The sequence below is a fragment of the Oryx dammah genome, unplaced genomic scaffold, assembly GCF_014754425.2.
Source record: "Oryx dammah isolate SB20612 unplaced genomic scaffold, SCBI_Odam_1.1 HiC_scaffold_1, whole genome shotgun sequence".
In the NCBI taxonomy this organism is placed as follows: Eukaryota; Metazoa; Chordata; class Mammalia; order Artiodactyla; family Bovidae; genus Oryx; species Oryx dammah.
This window is the reverse complement of record NW_024070185.1, coordinates 16,915,352-16,935,272: the sequence shown is the minus strand read 5'-3', so window position 1 is coordinate 16,935,272 and position 19,921 is coordinate 16,915,352. Positions and strand designations below refer to the sequence as shown.

The window sequence follows — 19,921 nt, the reverse complement described above, 5'->3', positions numbered from 1 at the left end:
TCATGATCCGGTCAAGTCACACGATTATCTGACTATGTGTAAAGTTTGAGCCAGATTCTGGTGTCATCGGGAAGCCCAAGTTGCAAGGTTGGCTTGTGGATGCCCCTCATTAGTCCTCAGCAAAGAGCAGTCAGCCTAGAGCCATGAAGGCAGGAGGTGGCAGGCTGGGCGGCAGGAGAACACTGCCGTGTGACTGTGTTCAGATCCTCACAAAACAGGGAGCTTAAAAGGCACAAAGTCTGAAATAATAAAGAACCACAGAATGGGCAGAAAGAACAACCACGCTGGAGTTGAGCCGAAGGGGGAATCTCGGTTCCCTTTCAGAATACAATGCTTAGTGAGAAGTCCCACGGTTAGCTAAACAATCTTCACACAAAGGAGCAGAAAATATAAACAAACCACAGAGAAAAGAACAACAGCATGAAATGGTCACAAAAAATTCTCACAGGAGCCGAAGGGCATGTCGCAGAGAGTAAGAGCCACTTGGGTTAGATTGCAAAATGAAGCTTCTAGTCAGGTGACAGGGAGCCCTGGAAAGTGGCCCCTGGGGTCCCCTGTCTGCCTTCCCCACCACTCGTGGCCACACTGCACGCGTCAGCACAGCAGCGTGGCCTTCGTTTATACTTGGGAAGGATCCTGACCTCTTCTAGGCACCCAGGGCTTTCACATACATCATTTAATGCTCATGTTTGTTGTTGTTTAGTCATTGTTTAGTCTCTTCGTCATGTCTGACTCTTTTGCAACCCCATGAACTGTAGCCCTCCGGGCTCCTCTGTTCATGGAATTTTCCAGACTAGAATACTGGAGTGGGTAGCCATTTCCTCCTCCAGGGGATCTTCCCAACCCAGGGATTGAACCCACATCTGCTGCATTGGCAGGCAGACTTTACCACTATGCCACCTTGGAAGCCCTTTAAAGTTCCTAACAACTGTTTAAGGTAAATACTTTTACTTCCAAATTACAGATGAAGAAGCTGAGGTGTTCAGAGGTGAAGTAACTGGGTCAAAGAGGTTCAGAAATTGGCAGGGGGTGACCTTAAGCCCAGGACTGTCTAATTCCAGTGCTCACGGTGCTCTTTGGTCTACACCACTCTCTCTCTGGGTCCACATTCATCACCATCTGCCCCACAGCATCTCTGTGGGAATCTTGCAGAGTGCCATGCCTGGGTTGGCAGGTACTAAGGAAAGCAAGCAGATGTACCTAAAGCCCAGGTGCTTTTGAGCATGGTTCAGAGGCATCATGTGTCTTCACAGGGTAGCTCTCTAAGCTAACATGAAAATCCCTGACTCCTGCCAAGTCCCGGATCTCATCCTCTGATTCAAGTTTCAGTTGTTCTGGAGAAGCTATGTAACCTCATTTTCTCATTTGGTTTTTTTCTCTCTCTTTTAACAGCTTCCTTTCTACCAGCTACTTTAACTATGACTGTGGACAGGGGAGATAATGTGAACATATCTTTCAAAAAGGTATTGATTAAAGAAGAAGATGCAGTGATTTACAAAAATGGTGAGTCCATGTGTTTTGTTGCATTCCTGCACTGTTGTGTAAGACATCAGACAGCCAAGCAATATTGGGTCATTATCTCATTCCAGTCTGGGGGGCAGATGTTTGAAGTCAGGCTGCTAAGTGAAAATGTTAGTTGCTCAGTCCTGTCCGACTCTTTGCTATCCCATGGACTATAGCCCATGAGGCTCCTCTGTCTGTGGAATTCTGTAGGCAAGAATACTCGAGAGAGTAGCTATTCCCTTCTCCAGGGATCTTCCTGACCCAGGGATTGAACCCTGTTCTCCTGCACTGAAGGCAGATTCTTTACTGTCTGAGCTACCAGGGAAGCCCAACCAAATTCTATGATAGAAGCTGTCTTAGGTAACATGTTTGGTTACTTAAGTAAATTAGAATGGAGATTTATATACATATGTGAATGTACCTACAGTGTATTGGGTTAGCCAAAAAGTTCATCTTTTCCATAAGATGTTATGGGAATATACAACATGAACTATGAATGTTCAACAAAATTCCATCATGATGTAATACGTGGGGTCTCAAATTCTGCCATGTGATATGTGATCCTGTTTGATTGCAAGGCTAAGGGAAAGGGCACAGTGAAACTGGAATGCCAGTTGGTGGTGATTATGGGGGTCTAACTGTGCAATGCAAGTCTGTGTCCAACTACAGTTTGGGACCGTCTGGTGGCAGTTGTCTCATGCAGCTGAGATATTGATGGGGCCTAGTCTGGGTTCTGTGGATGGCTGAGACTTACAGGTGGGAGTAGTAATTCTAGGTGTCTCTTAATTGATTAGTTGGCAAGGTTACCTGACATTTTCCCCAGGTTTGCCTAGTTGCCTCTCCCTGCAGAAGATAACATTAGGCTACCCTCATCCTCATGTGTTCAGTGGTGGACCTCATAGACTAACCTATCTGCTCCAACACCATCCTTTTCTCAAGTTTTGGGAGCGCATTCAATAGCAACCTTTTCATTCTTTTCCCACATCTAATATGCTTGAGCACGTTTTCTGTATCAGGTCAGGGAAAGCTGATCAAGTGGAGGGGGCAGACAAGGGAACAGGAGTGTTTGAGGGTGACCCATGGCTCTTCACTCTCCTCCCGTACAGGTTCCTTCATCCACTCGGTGCCCCGGCACGAAGTCCCTGACATTTTGGAAGTGCATCTGCCTCACGCTCAGCCCCAGGATGCTGGCGTGTACTCGGCCAGGTACATAGGAGGAAACCTCTTCACCTCAGCCTTCACCAGGCTCATAGTCCGGAGTAAGTGACGGTGTAGCTGTTACAATTTTGAGTTGTGAGTAACCAAAACTGACTCTGGATACTTAAGCAAAAACTGGGATTACTTGGAAGTATACTAAAGACTCTTAAAAACTGATTTAAAGGCTGACAAGCAAGTTCTAGAAAATATCTTCCAGGGAATATCTGCAGCTCAGCACTGCAGTGTGGGAGGGTGGACTTTCTCTCTGGGATGCTACCATTACCCTAACTTAGCTTCAGTGATGTTTCCCTTACTTCTAAACGTTGAACTCTCAGGGTAAAGAGTCAGATTGGTCTGACATTTGTCAGGTGTCTGCCTGCCTAGACCAAGGCGTTATAGGTGGGGGTGGGGCCACATATCACAACGAAGGCTCTAGGACCTCACCCGTGAATAGCAGCAGTTTCCTCAGACAAAAGGGGAGTCCCTCTGAGATGGACAGTCCCCCAAAAAGGTGTCTGCTACTGGGAGAAGAGTTAGGCCTTCTGGGTTAGTCTAATATCTAGTTAAACACTAAGTCCCCCCTAAACCACATACTTTTGATATCATTTAACTCCCAAATGTGTTTTCTGTTTTCAGGTTTGAAAAATGCAAGTATTAGAACTAGTGAAAATGTTTTCCCCCTATTATAGCTATCAAGGTAGAGAGTAACTATCACCAGTCATTTTTACCAAAAATTGGTTTATAGAAAGCAAAAAATTTGCCCTGAATTTTCCCCAGTTGTGTTAGGTATTCATGATATGAAATATTCAGGCCTTCGGGTCTAAGTATTCTCTGTTATTTCTCTAATGATTAGCACCCCTAATTCATGAAGAGTACTTGTTTTGCTTTGCATTATATTCATGCATTCATTCATTCAACAAATCTGTGTGGATTATAAGTCTCTGCCAGGCATTATGTTGGTGTTGAAAATACAAAGATAATAAGATGAATGACTGTCCCTCAGGTAATTCTCAAGCAGAGCAGGTACATACATAAATAGATAAACAGATATTGGTCTATGACAATAGACCTATGAAAAGTGTGGTTCATCTAGCTTGGGCAAGTAAAATCCCCTTTCAGTCATCCCCTTTCTTTGAGAATCTGAATGGCAAGGACACAATTTGCATTCACTTCATTAAGATGGTCTCTCCAGCTTGATATTGAAACTCCAACTAAAAATCTTAATTTATCTACTTAAATGATTGTAATATATAGTGGAACTGTATATATCTTTGTTCTGTATTTTCCAAGTCTCATGTAAATGTGTTACCATACTTTCATAACTTAAAAAAATTTTTTTAAATAAAAAGATGGTCTCTCCAATGTGATATAGCACCATGTTCCATGCTCAGAGTCAGGGATAGAAATTGGCAAATTTCCTAACAATATCAGAAACATCAGATGTTGATACATGGTAAAAGGTTTAAAGCTTTTTTTTCTTTAACATCAGAGCAAATAAGACTTAGCATAGTTTAGAATTTAAAATTCTCTTGAACTTTTAAGATAAAAGACTTCGAACACATTTTGATCTCCAGTTTGTCTCCTTTTTAGACTGTCAGAAGCACGTTTCTTTTCTTTTGCTCTCATTTCAGTAAAACTGTTGGAAGAGCACTGCTAATATCTAAAATCATTCTAACAAAGTTTGAGCTGGGTCACAACCATCCCATTTAAAATTACTTTTCCCTACTTGGGGCTTCCCTGGTGGCTCAGACAATAAAGAATCTGCCTGCGATGTAGGAGACCCAGGTTCAGTCCCTGGGTTGGGAAGATCTCCTGGAGAAGGAGATGGCAACTCACTCCAGAATTCTTGCCTGGAGAATTCCATGGACAGAGGAACCTGGCGAACTTCAGTCCCTGGAATCTCAAAGAGTCTGACACGACTGGATGATGAACACTTTCCTTGCTTGACCTCTTTTATGTTTACTAAGAAATGAGGTACAATTGAAGGCATTTGTCCATTTCTCATAACTAGGATATCTTTTCAGGTAAATTTGAACCCTAGGAATCAGTTCAGTTCAGTTGCTCAGTCATGTCCAACTCTTTGTGACCCCATAGACTGCGGCACGCCAGGCCTCCCTGTCCATTACCAACTCCTGGAGTTTGCTCAGACTCATGTTCATTGAGTCAGTGATGCCATTCAACCATCTCATCCTCTGTCATCCCCTTCTCCTCTTGACTTCAATCTTTCCCAGCATCAGGGTCTTTTCAAATGAGTCAGCTCTTCGCATCAGGTGGCCAAAGTATTGGAGTTTCAGCTTCAGCATCAGTCCTTCCAATGAACATTCAGGACTGATCTCCTTTAGGATGGACTGGTTGGATCTCCTTGCAGTCCAAGGGACTCTCAAGAGTCTTCTCCAACACCACAGTTCAAAAGCATCAATTCTCTGGCACTTAGCTTTCTTTATAGTCCAACTCTCACATCCATACATGACTACCGGAAAAACCATAGCCTTGACTAGATGGACCTTTGTTAGCAAAGTAATGTCTCTGCTTTTTAATGTGCTGTCTAGGTTGGTCATAACTTTTCTTCCAAGGAGCAAGCGTCTTTTAATTTCATGGCTGCAGTCACCATCTGCAGTGATTTTGGAGCCCCCCAAAATAAAGTCTGTCACTGTTTCCACTGTTTCTCTATCTATTTGCCATGAATTGACAGGACTGGATCTTTGTTTTCTGAATGTTGAGCTTAAAACCAACTTTTTCACTCTCCTCTTTCACTTTCATCAAGAGGCTCTTTAGTTCTTCACTTTCTGCCATAAGGGTGATATTCTGTCATAAAGACTGAATATTAAAAATCAAACTGGTTATATTTACAGGGTTTCTTTTCAGCGTAAATTCTCTCCATGACAGTATAGCAGATTCACTTTGCTATACAGTGGAAACTAATACAACACCGTAAAACAACTATACTCCAATATAGTTTTTTTTTTTTCAAGATTTTTTGAAAACATTAAGATTGTAAGATTTCTCTTTGGATGCCATGGATCTATAGTTTCCTAAAACACAATACCTTTTTATATTTTGAAGAAAATCACAGAGGCCTAACTGCATACTTGGAGAAGGAAATGGCAACCCACTCCAGTATGCTTGCCTGGGAAATCCCATGAACAGAGGAGCCTGACAGGCTACAGTCCATGTGCTCACAAGAGTCGGACACGACTAATGACTAAATGACAACGAACTGCATACTTGTTGCTTATCAAGGAACTCTTTTCCTGCCTTCATCCCTGAGAGATCACCCCATTTACTTCCTCAAGCTTAATCCTTTTCTCTTTCTCAGGATTAAGAATGAAACGGTGTCAGGTCAACAGATTGGTACATAGGTTAATGTAACAGGAGACCCACTTTTATCCCGGGGTTCTGTCATCATTAGTTCTCAGCGTCTGAAGATAATCTGGGGTCTGGCTTTCAAGAAATCACCGATTGTGTAGGATTTTCCCCTTTGTACCTGAAGGCATGTAAACATCAGCTTTGAGACATTTTGTAGCTTTATCTGTTAGGTGGTTGCCTGTCAGACTGGGTCTGTGTTGACAGTCTTACTGATTATTTTAGAGAAAATACTGATAACCAGGAGTTCTTGCCAAAAATATTATAAGCCATTGGCACAGGTCCAAGTTTACCACTGTGAGACTCATATTCAGGGACAAAGACATTAGTTCCTTTCAGAAGAAAGATTAAACTAAATTCCTGACCACAAAAGATCACCCCACCCCACTCCCCCTGAGTTTTCCTTATATTAGAAGGTGTCTTTGGGTCTAATTAACAATCTCAAATCACCAGGCACTGAAGTGGAGGAGCCAGGAAATGAGAATCTAGGAAGCCTTTTACCATGCTTGTGCTTTCGGTTTTGGATCTTGTTTCATTTCTTCTGTGTTTTCTACCTGAAGAATATTTGAGTGCTACTAGCTCCTGCTTCCCCTTTTAGCTTGTCTCCCTTCTCCACATTCTTCATCTTTAAAAAATTTTTATTTAATATTGAAGTATGGCTGATTTACAGTGTTGTGTTATTTCATATGTAAAGTGATTCAGTTATACATATACATATATCTATTCTTTTTCCGATTCTTTGCCCATTTAGGTTTTTCTCTACATTCTTTAAACTGGATGTTCCCAAACTTTGGCATGCCTCAGAATTATCTAAAACACCTGTGAAGCATAGGGTACTAAGCTACCTCCAGAGTTTCTCATCCAGTAAGTCATGGATAGGAGTCTGGGGTTTGCATTTCTAACAGATTCCCAGAGATTGGAGATGCTATTCATCACGGGTCACACTTTGAAAACCACTCCTCTTGTCTCTAACTGTACCTGCAGCTCCTCAAACATACCATGTTTTCCTCCCAATCTAGCCTTTGCCCAGAACACACTCTCCAGCATTATCTTCTTTGTCACTTAGGAGGTCTTACAGATTCAACTCACATACCACCTCCTCTGGGAAGCCTTCCTTTATGCCATATTCCAACCCTAATACAGATTAGCTAGTTCTCACACTGCTATATTTAAAATGAATAACCAACAAGGATCTACGATATATATAGCACAAGGAATACTGCTCAACATTATGTGGCAGCCTGTGTGGGAGAGGAGTTTAAGAGAGAATGGGTACATGTATATGTATGGCTGAGTCCCTTTGCTGACCACCTGGAATTAGCACAACATTGTTGATCAGCTATACTCCAATATAAAATGAAAAGTTAAAAAAATAATTGGGTACTTCTGTCTTTGTCTTTATCATGTTCCATTACATGTCTGTTTCCCGCATTGGACTCTTAGCTTTTTGAGAGCAGAGGTTGTGTTTTATTTATCTTCATTCACCAGTGTTCACTCGTGTGACTAACATGTCGCAGGTGCTCATCCAGAGCTTTGAGGAATGAATGTGCTCCACTCACCAGAGTTTTGTTTTCCTTAACCGAAGGATGTGAAGCTCAGAAGTGGGGACCTGAATGTAACCGCATCTGCACTGCTTGTATGAACAATGGGATTTGCCATGAAGATACTGGGGAATGCATTTGCCCTCCTGGGTTTATGGGGAGAACGTGTGAGAAGGGTAAGTCAAGCGTGCTTGATGAGTACCTTTGGATTTAAAATCAATCATTGCTGAATCCAAATTTTAGATCTGGATACAGTTGGGGATGGAAGCTAAATGGCCTCTGTGACGTGATATGGTAACTTTGTGTGAATTCAAAAAAGGTGCCCTTTCCTGAAGGCTCTTTATTGTCAACCACCGGAAAGTTGTGAAAGTCACTCAGTCGTGTCTGACTCTTCGCGACCCCATGGACTATACAGTCCATGGGATTTTCCAGGCCAGAATACTGGAGTGGGTAGCTGTTCCCTTCTCCAGGGGATCTTCTCAACCCAGGGATCGAACCCAGGTCTCCCGCATTACAGGTGAATTCTTTACCAGCTGAGCCACCAGGGGAAAGTTGTGACAGGTGTACAAATCTGTGACGTCATTGATGTGAACACCATTCCGTCAGTTTGTGCAATGCATGGCCTGCATAACTGGGAGTAGTGGCTCCTATGTCCTGTCCAAAAGGCAGTTTCATTATCTGTAAGGTGTCCACCTTACATAAGGGTTCTTTACCCTGACTATTCCATGGCTCAGACTGGACTATTTTCCATGTTCAGTGGTCTAGGAGAGACCCTTGAAAAGAAGAATCATGCCTTTCAAAGGGTTGGGTATTTGCCTCTGAATTATCTTTTTCTCTCCCGTAGCATGTGAACCACACACATTTGGCAGAACTTGTAAAGAAAGGTGTAGTGAACCAGAGGGATGCAAGTCCTTTGTGTTCTGTCTCCCAGACCCCTATGGGTGTTCCTGTGCCACAGGCTGGAAGGGTCTGCAGTGCAATGAAGGTATGGGCCAGTCACACCCTGAAGAGACAAGGTTCTAGCAGGTATACCAAGGAGACCCAGCTTCCCAGACATCGGTGTGTAGGACATACCTGGACTACTCAGTCAACTGTCTATGCTGAGCTATAGGGTTTTGAATCAAAGATACTTTCATCCGAAGTTAATTATGCTTTTGTATTAAGACTCTGTACCACTTAGAAAGTGCTGCTGATACACATCACCTGGGGGTCTTTTTAGAACACAGATTCTGATCTATAGGTCTGGACGGAAGACTGAGGGTCTGCATTTCTAACAAGCTCCCAGATGATGCTGTTGCATTTCAGACCACATTTTGGGCTGGAAAGGCATAGATTTTTTTTTTCACTACATCATAAATATCAGTACTTTATGTCAGATACAGACAAGATTTGGGATTTGAAAATCGAGGAAGTTAAGATCTTATCTTCTGTGGCCCTTGCTCAAGTGATACTAGCTTCACCTACTCAAAGAAGCTCAGAGGTATACGTTTCTCATCTACTTTCCAATAAGCTTTTCATATAGACTATCACACAGTAACTTAACGTGAATGCATGTGTGCTCAGTCATGTCCAACTCTTCGAGACCCTGTGGACTGTAACCCACCAGGCTCCTCTGTCCATGGGATTCTCCAGGCAAGAATACTAGAGTGGGTTGCCATTTCCTCCTCCAGGGGATCTTCCTGACCCAAGGATAGAACCCACGTCTCCTGCATCTTCTGCACTGCAGGCAGATTCTTTACTGAGCCAAATAGGGAGCCCGACTTAACATGAATCTGTAGCCAAATATGCTAGACCCTCCCTAACAAATGCTAATGTGGTGAGTTAGCCAGAGCTCAAAGATGTTTCAGTATTTGCTCCCCAAAGTCAGGTTTTTTCCATATCTGGTACTGCTGGGAGATGGACTACATGGCACTATTCCATTTCTTCTTGTGTTGATTGTATTCTAAACATTGTGAAAGTTACAGTGAGGAGACTCTGGAGTGCAGTATATTCCTCTGAAGAGTGTTTATTTTGTTTTGTTATGTCCTATAAGGCAATCAATTTGGGACGACTCAAACTGCAAACTCTGACTCCCAGGCATCAGCTCAGACTCAGTTCATTCCTTCTACCTTTAGATGGGCTGTGTTGAGCCTGCACTTAAGATGTGTGGTTCAGGGAACAGCCAAAAATTTGGGACTTCCTCCCTCTCGTTCTTCCTTTCTAGATTTTCCCTCTCAATTTTAAGTGGCTGCAGTTACCCTTGACTCTGTCCTCTAAGACTCCTCTACCAGTAAGACTTCAGGTTTTCTCTGGAGTTCCAACATCCCCACATAGTGTCAGCTGTGCCAACCATGAGACTAAAAGCTGAGGAGCACACCATTCCCATATTCCAAGTTTTAATTCCCCTCAGAACCTTCCTGGTCCTTCCCATCCTCCCTCCCACCCCATCACTCTTCAGTCCTTTCAGGTGGCCTGGTAAGTGCTTATTCAACTTGTCTGGAATCAGAATTTCTCTAACCTTTAATTGCTTGGTAATACAGATATATCACTTACTACCTTTTATAACCAGTAAGGTTGATAGCTTGGAGAGAAAAATAGAACTAGCCACTTACAGACTGAGTTTTCACCCTTCCCCCATATTAACACTAGTTGTTGATGTCTTTGTTGACAGCATGCCAGCCTGGTTATTATGGGCCAGACTGTAAGCTTAGGTGCAGTTGCACCAATGGGGAGAAATGCGATCGGTTCCAAGGATGCCTCTGCTCTCCAGGACGCCAAGGGCTCCAGTGTGAGAAAGAAGGTAAAGCAAGGTAACACTGTAATCAGGGCCGAGTTCAGCATGTCTGAACCCAGCTTTGCTGGCATAATTCTTGCCCCACTAGCCCAAGAGTCTTAAACTCCTTCTGTTTCCAAGCAGAAGTAGGGAAGAACAGATCCTCTGTTCTAAAGGACAGCGTTCTGAACCTTCTTTATGGACTCTCACACTGGCCTTTCCCATAAAGAATGAACCTCGTGCACTTTGTAGCACAGTGAGTGATAACCAGCCACTGAAGAGCTCTGTTTACCTCTTTGACAGTCTTTTCTAGGATCAGACTTTTCCCTGGATATGCACAGCAGTGAAAGAATTACACTTTTTTTTGGCTGGCTTTCTTCATTTACCATACTGTTTTTGAGGTTTATATATATTGTAGCACATATCAGTATGTTTCTCATTCCTTTTTATTGCCCTACCATCTGTTCTCATTTAAAAATCTTGTTTGAACACAGCCATGCCCCTTTGTTTACCATAGATCATGTGAGGCTGCTCTTACAACAGGGTTGAGTAGTTACCACCCAGAACATATGGCCTGCCAAGTTGAAAATGTTTATTATCTAGTCCTTTAAGGAAAGTCTGCTAACCCCTGTCCTAGAATATACTCTTTAAAATCAAAAGAAGCATATTTTTAAAATTTAAAAATAATAAACATATATTACTTTTTCAGTCAAACAAATATAAATAACATATGTCCAGTGAAATCTGCACTCAGAGTAGTAAGACATTTATAGTCTTTTCTCTGTGAGTTTTAAATATCAGAACAAGTATGGAGAGAAATACCAACTGTTTTCTCAAAGGCCTTAGCTTGTCAGCTTTATACTTTCCCTTCTACCCCAGCATTTGGACTTTGCTACAGGGTGGGAATCTGGGAGGGTGTAGAGGGGAGGAAAGGCTATGGGGCTGTCAGAGGATGGACTGAAAGTGGACAACAGACAAGCTTAATGATTTGTCTTTTCTGTTCCACTTCTTCCTTTCTGTACTAAGGCCGGCGTTGCGGAAAAAAAAACAAAAACAAACGTGAGACTCTCAAACTTAGACCCAGATTCTGGGCTTTCAAGGGGCAGCCCCCTTTCCCACACCCTCTACCTGTACCTCCAACCTCCATCTAATCGCAGAATCCTGCAAGGGGACAGAGAAGGAAAGGCATGGATTGAAAGTGTTAGAGCACTTCGAACAATTCCAACACCAGTACCTAAGTGTGCTAAACAGTTTGGCAAAGTTTCTCATTACAGTCTCCCCAGGTCTGCAGATATATCAGAGAATACCTTTGTGGCTATTAGACCTTTTCCTCTTCTGCTCCATACACTTCACTTGTTTCATTCTAGGCTTGAGAGATAGGATATCAATATAAAATATCAATATTGATGCATTTACCTTGACCCCCACCTCCTCTCACCACTGCTATGGAGCAGCTTGTAAATGACTGCTGTTCTTTTTTTTCTGGAAAGAACTCAGCCACTTTTCCAATGTTTTAAGTGCATGTCCATCTCCTACATTACTTACTGAGTGTTGGACCACTTTCAATTGTGTCCTACATGTGGTCCAAAACTCTCTAAGACTCTGCAGACATTAAGTAAGGAATCCTGATGCCTTTCTCGATATCAGAGGCATTTATTTTCCTTAGGCATCTTTCCATGTTGGCAGCGGTATTTTTTATTTGGCTACTGATGGGAAATTGATTAGGGGAATTTTATTCCACTTCACTTCTTGGATGTAAATGTGAATATAATTAATCATCAGCCAGTTGCAGTCTTCCCAATCAATGAGACATCTCTCAGATATCAAAACTAATGATCACATTGTTAATCAGAGAATCGGGGGCTTGCAGCATGGAAGAAGAACTGGCTTTGGTTTTTGTTTTTGTAAAAATAAATTCCCTTAAAAAGCAAGAGAGGGACTGGACAGTAAGATCTGCAGAGATGTGATGATGATGACCATTTCAGCATTGAGACCGTATCCCCTAGGACCCTGAGAAAGTGCATCATTATGGCAAAGAGTGTGAATTCTGGTTCTGCTAACCATTTTAATGGGAATTGAGAGCAACTACCCCCCAAAATTTATTATGTAATGATAAAACAATAAAATACTTGCCAGATTTCTTGCCCAGTACATGACTTGCTAGATGGTAACTACTTCCATATTTTCTGCTTCTGCTGTGTTAAAGATTAGGTTTCACAGTGTTGTTTCCTTCATTCAGGTGTGCCAAGGATGACTCCAAAGATAGAGGATTTGCCAGAACATATAGAAGTGAACAGTGGTAAATTTAACCCCATTTGCAAAGCATCTGGCTGGCCCCGACCTGCTAATGAAGAAATGACCCTGGTGAAGCCAGATGGGACAGTGCTCCGTGTAAGAGTTATTCTCTCTCTCTCTCTCTCTGTCTCTCTTTTTTCCTTTGGTAGAACAAATTATAGCTTTTTTAAATGTTGAAGCATAGTTGATTTACAGTGTTGTGTTATTTTCAGCAAAGTAATTCAGTTATATTTTTCAAGATTATTTTCCAATAAAAGTTATTACAAGATATTGAATATGGTTCCCTCTCTTATACACTAAGTCCTTCTTTCAATGTGGTGATTTCTATCTGCCAATCCCGAACTCCTAATTTATCCCCCACCTCCCCTCTCCCTTGTGGTAACCATGTTTGTTTTCTAAACCATGTTTGTTTCCTACGTCTGTGAGTCTGTTTCTGTTTTGTAAATAAGTTCATTTGTGTCACATTTTAGATTTCCCATATAACTGATATCATATGATATTTGTCTTTTTCTGTCTGATTCGCTTCACTTGGTATGATAATAAGTCCATCCATGTTGCTGCAAATGGCATCATTTTATTCTGTTTTATGGCTGAGTAGTAGTCTATCATGTATATGTATATGTGTGTGTGTATCACATCTCAGACAAGACTGGGTCTTCGTTTCTGGCACTTACCACTGGTTAGGGTGCTACCACATCGTTTTTCTTTGCTTGAAAGAAATAAGGGCTAAGCTACTTTCCCACATGTTTCCCTTTCCTCTTTCAACAATGCCAAATGCACCAGAGACAGGTACCACCTCAAATTTCTCTGTGTCACAAGTGGTCTGCAGGAAATTGATTTATTTTATTGTCTAAAGACTTTGAACTAGTTATTTTTTTTTTCCTCTCAAAGATGACCAGAAATCAACTTGACCAGGGCTAGATCCAAGTGATGTCTTAGGGGCAGAATATGCAGAATATTCACACATCAGATGTTCCTGATTCCACTTTAACAATCCACTAGGTGTAGTAGGAGCTGATTGACAGCTTCCAAAATCTTTTTGGCCTACCCTAGTCACAGCTACCCTCCAGTGAGAGCTGACCACACTACACACGTCTCACTTAACATTAGTTAGTTATTTTGCAGAAGTGGAAACTGGTTGGGTGAAGTTAAATAACTAAAGAAAGTGAGAATCACTCAGTTGTGTCCAGCTGTTTGTGACCCCATGGATGGTAGCCCACCAGGCTCCTCTGTGCATGAAATTCTCCAGGCAAGAATGCTGGAGTAGGTTGCCATTCCCTTCTTCAGGGGATCGTCCTAAGCCTGGAATCGAACCTGCACTACAGGTCCTGCACTGTGGGCAGATTTTTTACTGTCTGAGCCACCAGAGAAGCCCAAGCAATTGGCTAGAATTGGCAGAGCTGGGATGTGAGCTCCAGCCCATATGTTTTCAGAGCCTTGACTTTTTTCATAATACCATACTCAGCAGCCTCTCAAACACTTCAGAAGCCATTTTGTCTTTTCACTCAGCCATCACTGCATTGGACCAGAAATAAACAAATGTTACCAGAAGCAGTTTAGAAGGAATTAGACTTTTTGCTTGGAAGTGTTTATCCCATACTCCCAAACACACAACTACAACAGCAGGATCTGCAAGGGCGTCAATCCAACATAAACTTGCAGGGTTACTACAATAGCTTTGGAAATAAGCCAATGCTTATACAAGCTTTGGACTGATCTTCTTAATCTCTCCTAGAAAACTTCTTATTTAACAATGAGATGGGGTCAGTGTTATGAACCTTTGTGTTTATACCTCTGTAGAAGCTTCTTTTTTATTTTTTGTATTTGACCTTTTCAGCCAAAAGACTTTAACCACACGGGTCATCTCTCTGTGGCTACCTTCACCATCAACCGGATCCTGCCCCCTGACTCAGGAGTCTGGGTCTGCAGTGTGAACACAGTGGCTGGGATGGTGGAAAAGCCTTTCAACATTTCTGTTAAAGGTATGCTCCATTTTCCAGGGGAAGAGATTGTATCCTTGATGGTTCTGCATTTATGTATTGCTGGGTGCTGCCTTTAGATAGAAATGCCTCTGACCACTTAAAATGCCTTTTGGAATCCTCCAGGATTCTAAGCCTTAAGCAAAAAAAATTACATGCATTGAAATGGAAAGGAGGGATTAAGTTTATGACCTTTGGAATTATATAGCCCTGGGTTTGATTTTTATGGCTGACAGCTAGTAAACTTGGGTGTGGCTTTGAGCAAATTAATTTGACCTCTCTGTTCAGTTCAGTTCAGTTGCTCAGTTGTATCCAACTCTTTGCGACCCCGTGGACTGCAGCAGGCCAGGCCTCCCTGTCCATTACCAACTCCCGAAGGTTACTCAAACTCATGTCCCTTGAGGCGATGATGCCATACAACCATCTCATCCTCTGTTGTCCCCTTCTCCTCCCACCCGCAATCTTTCCCAGCATCAGGGTCTTTTCAAATGAGTCAGCTCTTCGCACCAGGTGGTCAAAGTGTTAAGAGTTTCAGCTTCAGCATCAGTCCTTCCAATGAACATTCAGGACTGCTTCCCTTTAGGATGGACTGGTTGGATCTCCTTGCAGTCCAAGGGACTCTCAAGAGTCTTCTCCAACACCACGGTTCAAAAGTATCAGTTCTTTGGTGCTCAACTTTCTTTATAGTCCAATTCTCCCATCCATCCATGACCACTGGGAAAACCATAGCTATTTGGGCCTTTGTTAGCAAAGTAATGTCTCTGCTTTTTAATATCCTGTCTAGGTTGGTCATAACTTTTCTTCCAAGGAGTAAGCATCTTTTAATTTCATGGCTGCAGTTACCAGCTGCAGTGATTTTGGAGCCCCCCCAAAATAAAATCTGCCACTGTTTCCCCATGAAGTGATGGGACCAGATGCCATGATCTTAGTTTTCTGAATGTTGAGTTTTAAGCCAACTTTTTTACTCTTCTTTTTCACTTTCATCAAGGGGCTCTTCAGTTCTTTACTTTCTGCTATAAGTGTGGTATCATCTGTATATCTGAGGTTATTGAAATTTCTCCTGGCAATCTTGATTCCAGCTTGTGCTTCATTCAGTCCAGCATTTCTCATGATGTACTCTGCTGCTGCTGCTGCTAAGTCGCTTCAGTCATGTCCAACTCTGTGCGACCCTATAGACGGCAGCCCACCAGGCTCCTCTGTCCATGGTATTTTCCAGGCAAGAGTACTGGAGTGGGTTGCCATTGCCTTCTCCAGATGTACTCTGCATATAAGTTAAATAAGTAGGGTGACAATATACAGCCTTGATGTACTCCTTTCCCGATTTGGAACCAGTCTGTTGTTCCATGTCCAGTTCTGACTGTTGCTTCTTGACCTGTATACAGATTTCTCAGGAGGCAGGTCAGGTGGTCTGGTATTCCCATCTCTTTCAGAATTTTCCACAGTTTGTTGTGACCCACACAGTCAAAGGCTTTGGCATAGTCAATAAAGCAGAAGTAGATGTTGTTCTGGAACTCTCTTGCTTTTTCCATGATCCAACAGATGTTGGCAATTTGATCTCTGGTTCCACTGCCTTTTCTAAATCCAGCTTGAACATCTGGAAGTTCACGGTTCATGTACTGCTGAAGCCTGGCTTGGAGAATTTTAAGCGTTACTTTACTAGTGTGTGAGATGAGGACTATTGTGCAGCAGTTTGAGCATTCTTTGGCATTGCCTTTCTTTGGGATTGTAATGAAAACTGACTTTTTCCAGTCCTGTGGCCACTGCTGAGTTTTCCAAATTTGCTGGTGTATTGAGTGCAGCACTTTCACAGCATCATCTTTTAGGATTTGAAAGAACTCGACTGGAATTCCATCACCTCCACTAGCTTTGTTCATAGTGATGCTTTCTAAGGCTCACTTGACTTCACATTCTAGGATGTCTGGCTCTGGGTGATCTGTCTGAACCTTTCTCTATTTGTAAATAAAGCTTAGCTTATCTACCACTCAGGGTGATTGTGAGATTGTTAAGTAGTGGAATTGCATCTGGCACAAGTCTGGCAGTGATTTGATTTTTGTAGAAAGTTTAACTTCCTCGTTGTCTTGACTTCTGATTCACTACAGAGAAGTTAGAGAATCTTAATTTGCAGACTACTCACTTAATATGAAGCCCAGACTTTGCTATACAGTGAACATGAATTATTTTCTCATATATTCAGAGTTCTGAGTATTCTTCCTACTATGAAATAGTATTTCAAAATTCGTAATTATTCCAAGTGGATTTGTGTACATTTGAGGCTTCAGGGGAAGGAATAGAGTGGAAGTAAATCCAAGTTCCCTTGTTGTACAGAGAGGTAATACAAATTTTAAATTTGAAAGTTGCTTTTGAATGTATTTAGACAAAAGCACCTAATAACTCTGTGGTATGTATTCTAGAAAGGCATTGGACTAAATGCTTCATTCATCTTAATATTTTTAAAATATTTATCGTATTTATTTATTTGGCTTTGCCAGGTCTTAGTTGTGGCAGGCAGGATCTTTAGTTGTGGCGTGTGGGATCTAGTTCCCTGACCAAGGACTGATCCCAGGCCTCTTGATTTGGGAGTGCAGAGTCTTAGGCACAGGACCACCAGGGAAGTCCTATCTTACTTCATTTTTATAAAGACCAGGCACAATAGTATTGTTATCCCATCTTGATCAGTCCAGAACTAGGTTCAGAGGTTTAGGTGACTTGCCTAAGGTAGCCCATCTTGTGAACTGCCAATCTCAGTGTGGAACCTGGTCCAACCCCGCATCATCATTTCTAGATCATTTTGCTTTCTCAGTCTCTCCTGTTACACAAAAGGAAGCAAGATAATGGAAGTTGATGTGTATGTAACCTACTTCACTACTTGATTAGGAATCTTTGGGTGATCCTAGAGGTAAATTCTGTCAATGAAAGTAAATACCCAGAACATAATCTTGTTTTAAAAAAAGGTCAGTAACAATAGTAACATATATAGAGCCTCATAGAGTTAGATTCCCTGCCCTGAGAACCCACAGAAACAACCTCAGAATCTTTAATACTTTTTTTTTTGATTACTGGAAAAGCCTGGATCTATTTTATTCAGTAAAACATTAACACAATCAAAATAATTTCTTACATCATACTTGTTCTTGGAAGAAAGGAAGTGATATGCAGACAAGACAAATTATGTTATTTTTGGAATATTTGCTGTCCATGGAAAGTAAATAATAAGTAAAAAAACAAACCATGTTGCTAAGGTTCAGAAGAGTCACAGATTCTAATTTTTAATTTTTAAATAAGACACAGCACACAACATCAGTCCATTGAAATATCTCTTGTTCTAAGTCACTGATGCCTCTTCACTGTCATATTGACTGGTATCCACAAAATGGAAAATTGCAAGTGGGTAAATTGAGCAGTGTCTTTAATGATAATATTTAAAAAGATACAGAGATACAGATCTCCTTCATTGTTTGTAGGGGATTGGTTCTAGGACCTCATTGGATACCAAACTCCACAGATGCTCAAGTCCCTTTTATAAAATGGTGTAGTATTTGCGTACAAGCTACGCACATCCTCCTGTATACTTTAAATCATCTCTAGATTACTTAAACAATAGCCAGCCCCCCATCTGTGGTTTCACTTTGCACAGTTTCAGTTACCCATGGTCAACTGAAGCTCAAAGCACTAAATGGAAAATTCCAGAAATAAACAATATGTAATTTTTAAATTGTGTCCTGTTCTGAGTAGCTGTTCTGATGTGTACTGTTCTGATGTGTACTGTTCTGAGTACTGTTCTGATGAAACCTCACACTGTTCCACTCCATCCTGCCTGGGATGTGGGTTTTCCCTTCATTCCATGTATCCCACTCATTAGTCACCTAGGAGACATCTACATTATCATTTCCTCTGTCATGGTATCAAAATGCTCATGTTCAAGAAACTTTTATTGTATTTAACAATGTGATGCTAGCAATTTGAATATTCCCTTACTCTGCCTAATTTATAAGTTAAACTTTACCTCTGGTATGTGTGTATGGGAGAAATAAATGGTGTATATAGAATTTGGTACTGTCTGCAGTTTCAGGCATCCACTGGGGTCTTGGAAAGTATCCCCTGCAGACAAGAGGAATTATTGTAACACCTAATACAATGTAAATGATATGTAAATCGTAACTATAATGTAAATATATTGTAAATAATTGCTGGTACATGGAAAATTTCAAGTTTTGCCTTTTAGAACTTTCTGGAGTTTTTTTTTTTTTTCTTTCTGAATATTGATCTGCCCTTGGTTGAATCTGCAGAGGCAGAACCTGCATATAGAAGGTTGGCTATACTAGACTTTCCTCCCAGAGTTCAAATTAGAACAACTACTTTGGAAAATTGGCAGTATATACTAAAGCTAAGCATACACCTACCCTGTGATGACATTCTACAGCTAAGTTGATGCTCAAAAGAAATGAGTGCATTTATTAAACAATCTCTAAGAATGTTCTGAGGAGTTTTATTCCTAATAGTCCAAATATCCATCAGCATTAGAAAGAATAAGTAGATTGTGTTATATTCATATATAATAGGTTTCTAGGGCTGCGGTAGCAAAGTTCTCTAGACTGAGTGGCTTAAACAACAGAAATTAATTTTCTCAATGTTCTGGAGGCTACGTGATCAGTGTAATCTTACGTTGATCTGAGATCAAGCTGTTAGCAAGGTTACTTTCTTCTGAGCCTTTGCTTCTTGGTTTGTAGATAGCTATAGTCTCCCTGTATCTTCTCAGGGTCTTCCCTCTGTGTGTGTGTGTGTGTGTGTGTGTGTGTGGTAATTTTATCTTCTTATGAGGGCCTCCCTGGTAGCTCAGATGGTAAAGAATCCGCCAGCAACTCAGGAGACCAGGATTCGATCCCTGGGTCAGGAAGATCCCCTGGAGAGGGGTGTGGTTACCCACTCCAGTATTCTTGCCTGGAGAATTCCATGGACAGAGAAGCCTGACTGGCTATAGTATATGAGGTCACAAAGAGTCGGACATAACTGAGTAATATGCTAATGAGGACAGCCGTCATACCGGATTAGCAATGACTGGAGCCCTCACTGTAACTGAATTGCCTCTTTAAAGACGCCCATCTCCAAATACTGCAATGCTCCCCTCATACAGCAAGGGTGATGTGCAGGGCTGGCTTTATAGGCTTATGACCTGTCCACACAGGGCCCTATACTTGGTTTAAGTTTCTGCTGTCTTCAACTTGAAATTTTATCTTTGAATTTCATAAGTGAAGTCCAGTGACACCATGGTGCTTGTGCATGAGCAGAAGAGA

At 41.6% G+C, this 19,921-nt stretch overlaps 1 protein-coding gene across 2 annotated transcripts in view; it reads left to right on the top strand.

Annotated features, from left to right (window-relative positions):
• Positions 1 to 19,921, top strand: part of TEK (TEK receptor tyrosine kinase) — a 102,040-nt gene that overhangs the window by 49,753 nt on the left and 32,366 nt on the right. For both annotated transcript variants that reach the window (XM_040238006.1, XM_040237997.1), the window contains exons 3-9: positions 1,393 to 1,503; positions 2,610 to 2,762; positions 7,649 to 7,780; positions 8,449 to 8,589; positions 10,255 to 10,383; positions 12,596 to 12,747; positions 14,489 to 14,633. In XM_040238006.1, coding sequence (XP_040093940.1) covers positions 1,393 to 1,503; positions 2,610 to 2,762; positions 7,649 to 7,780; positions 8,449 to 8,589; positions 10,255 to 10,383; positions 12,596 to 12,747; positions 14,489 to 14,633 — 963 coding nt within the window. The remainder of the gene's footprint in view (positions 1 to 1,392; positions 1,504 to 2,609; positions 2,763 to 7,648; positions 7,781 to 8,448; positions 8,590 to 10,254; positions 10,384 to 12,595; positions 12,748 to 14,488; positions 14,634 to 19,921) is intronic.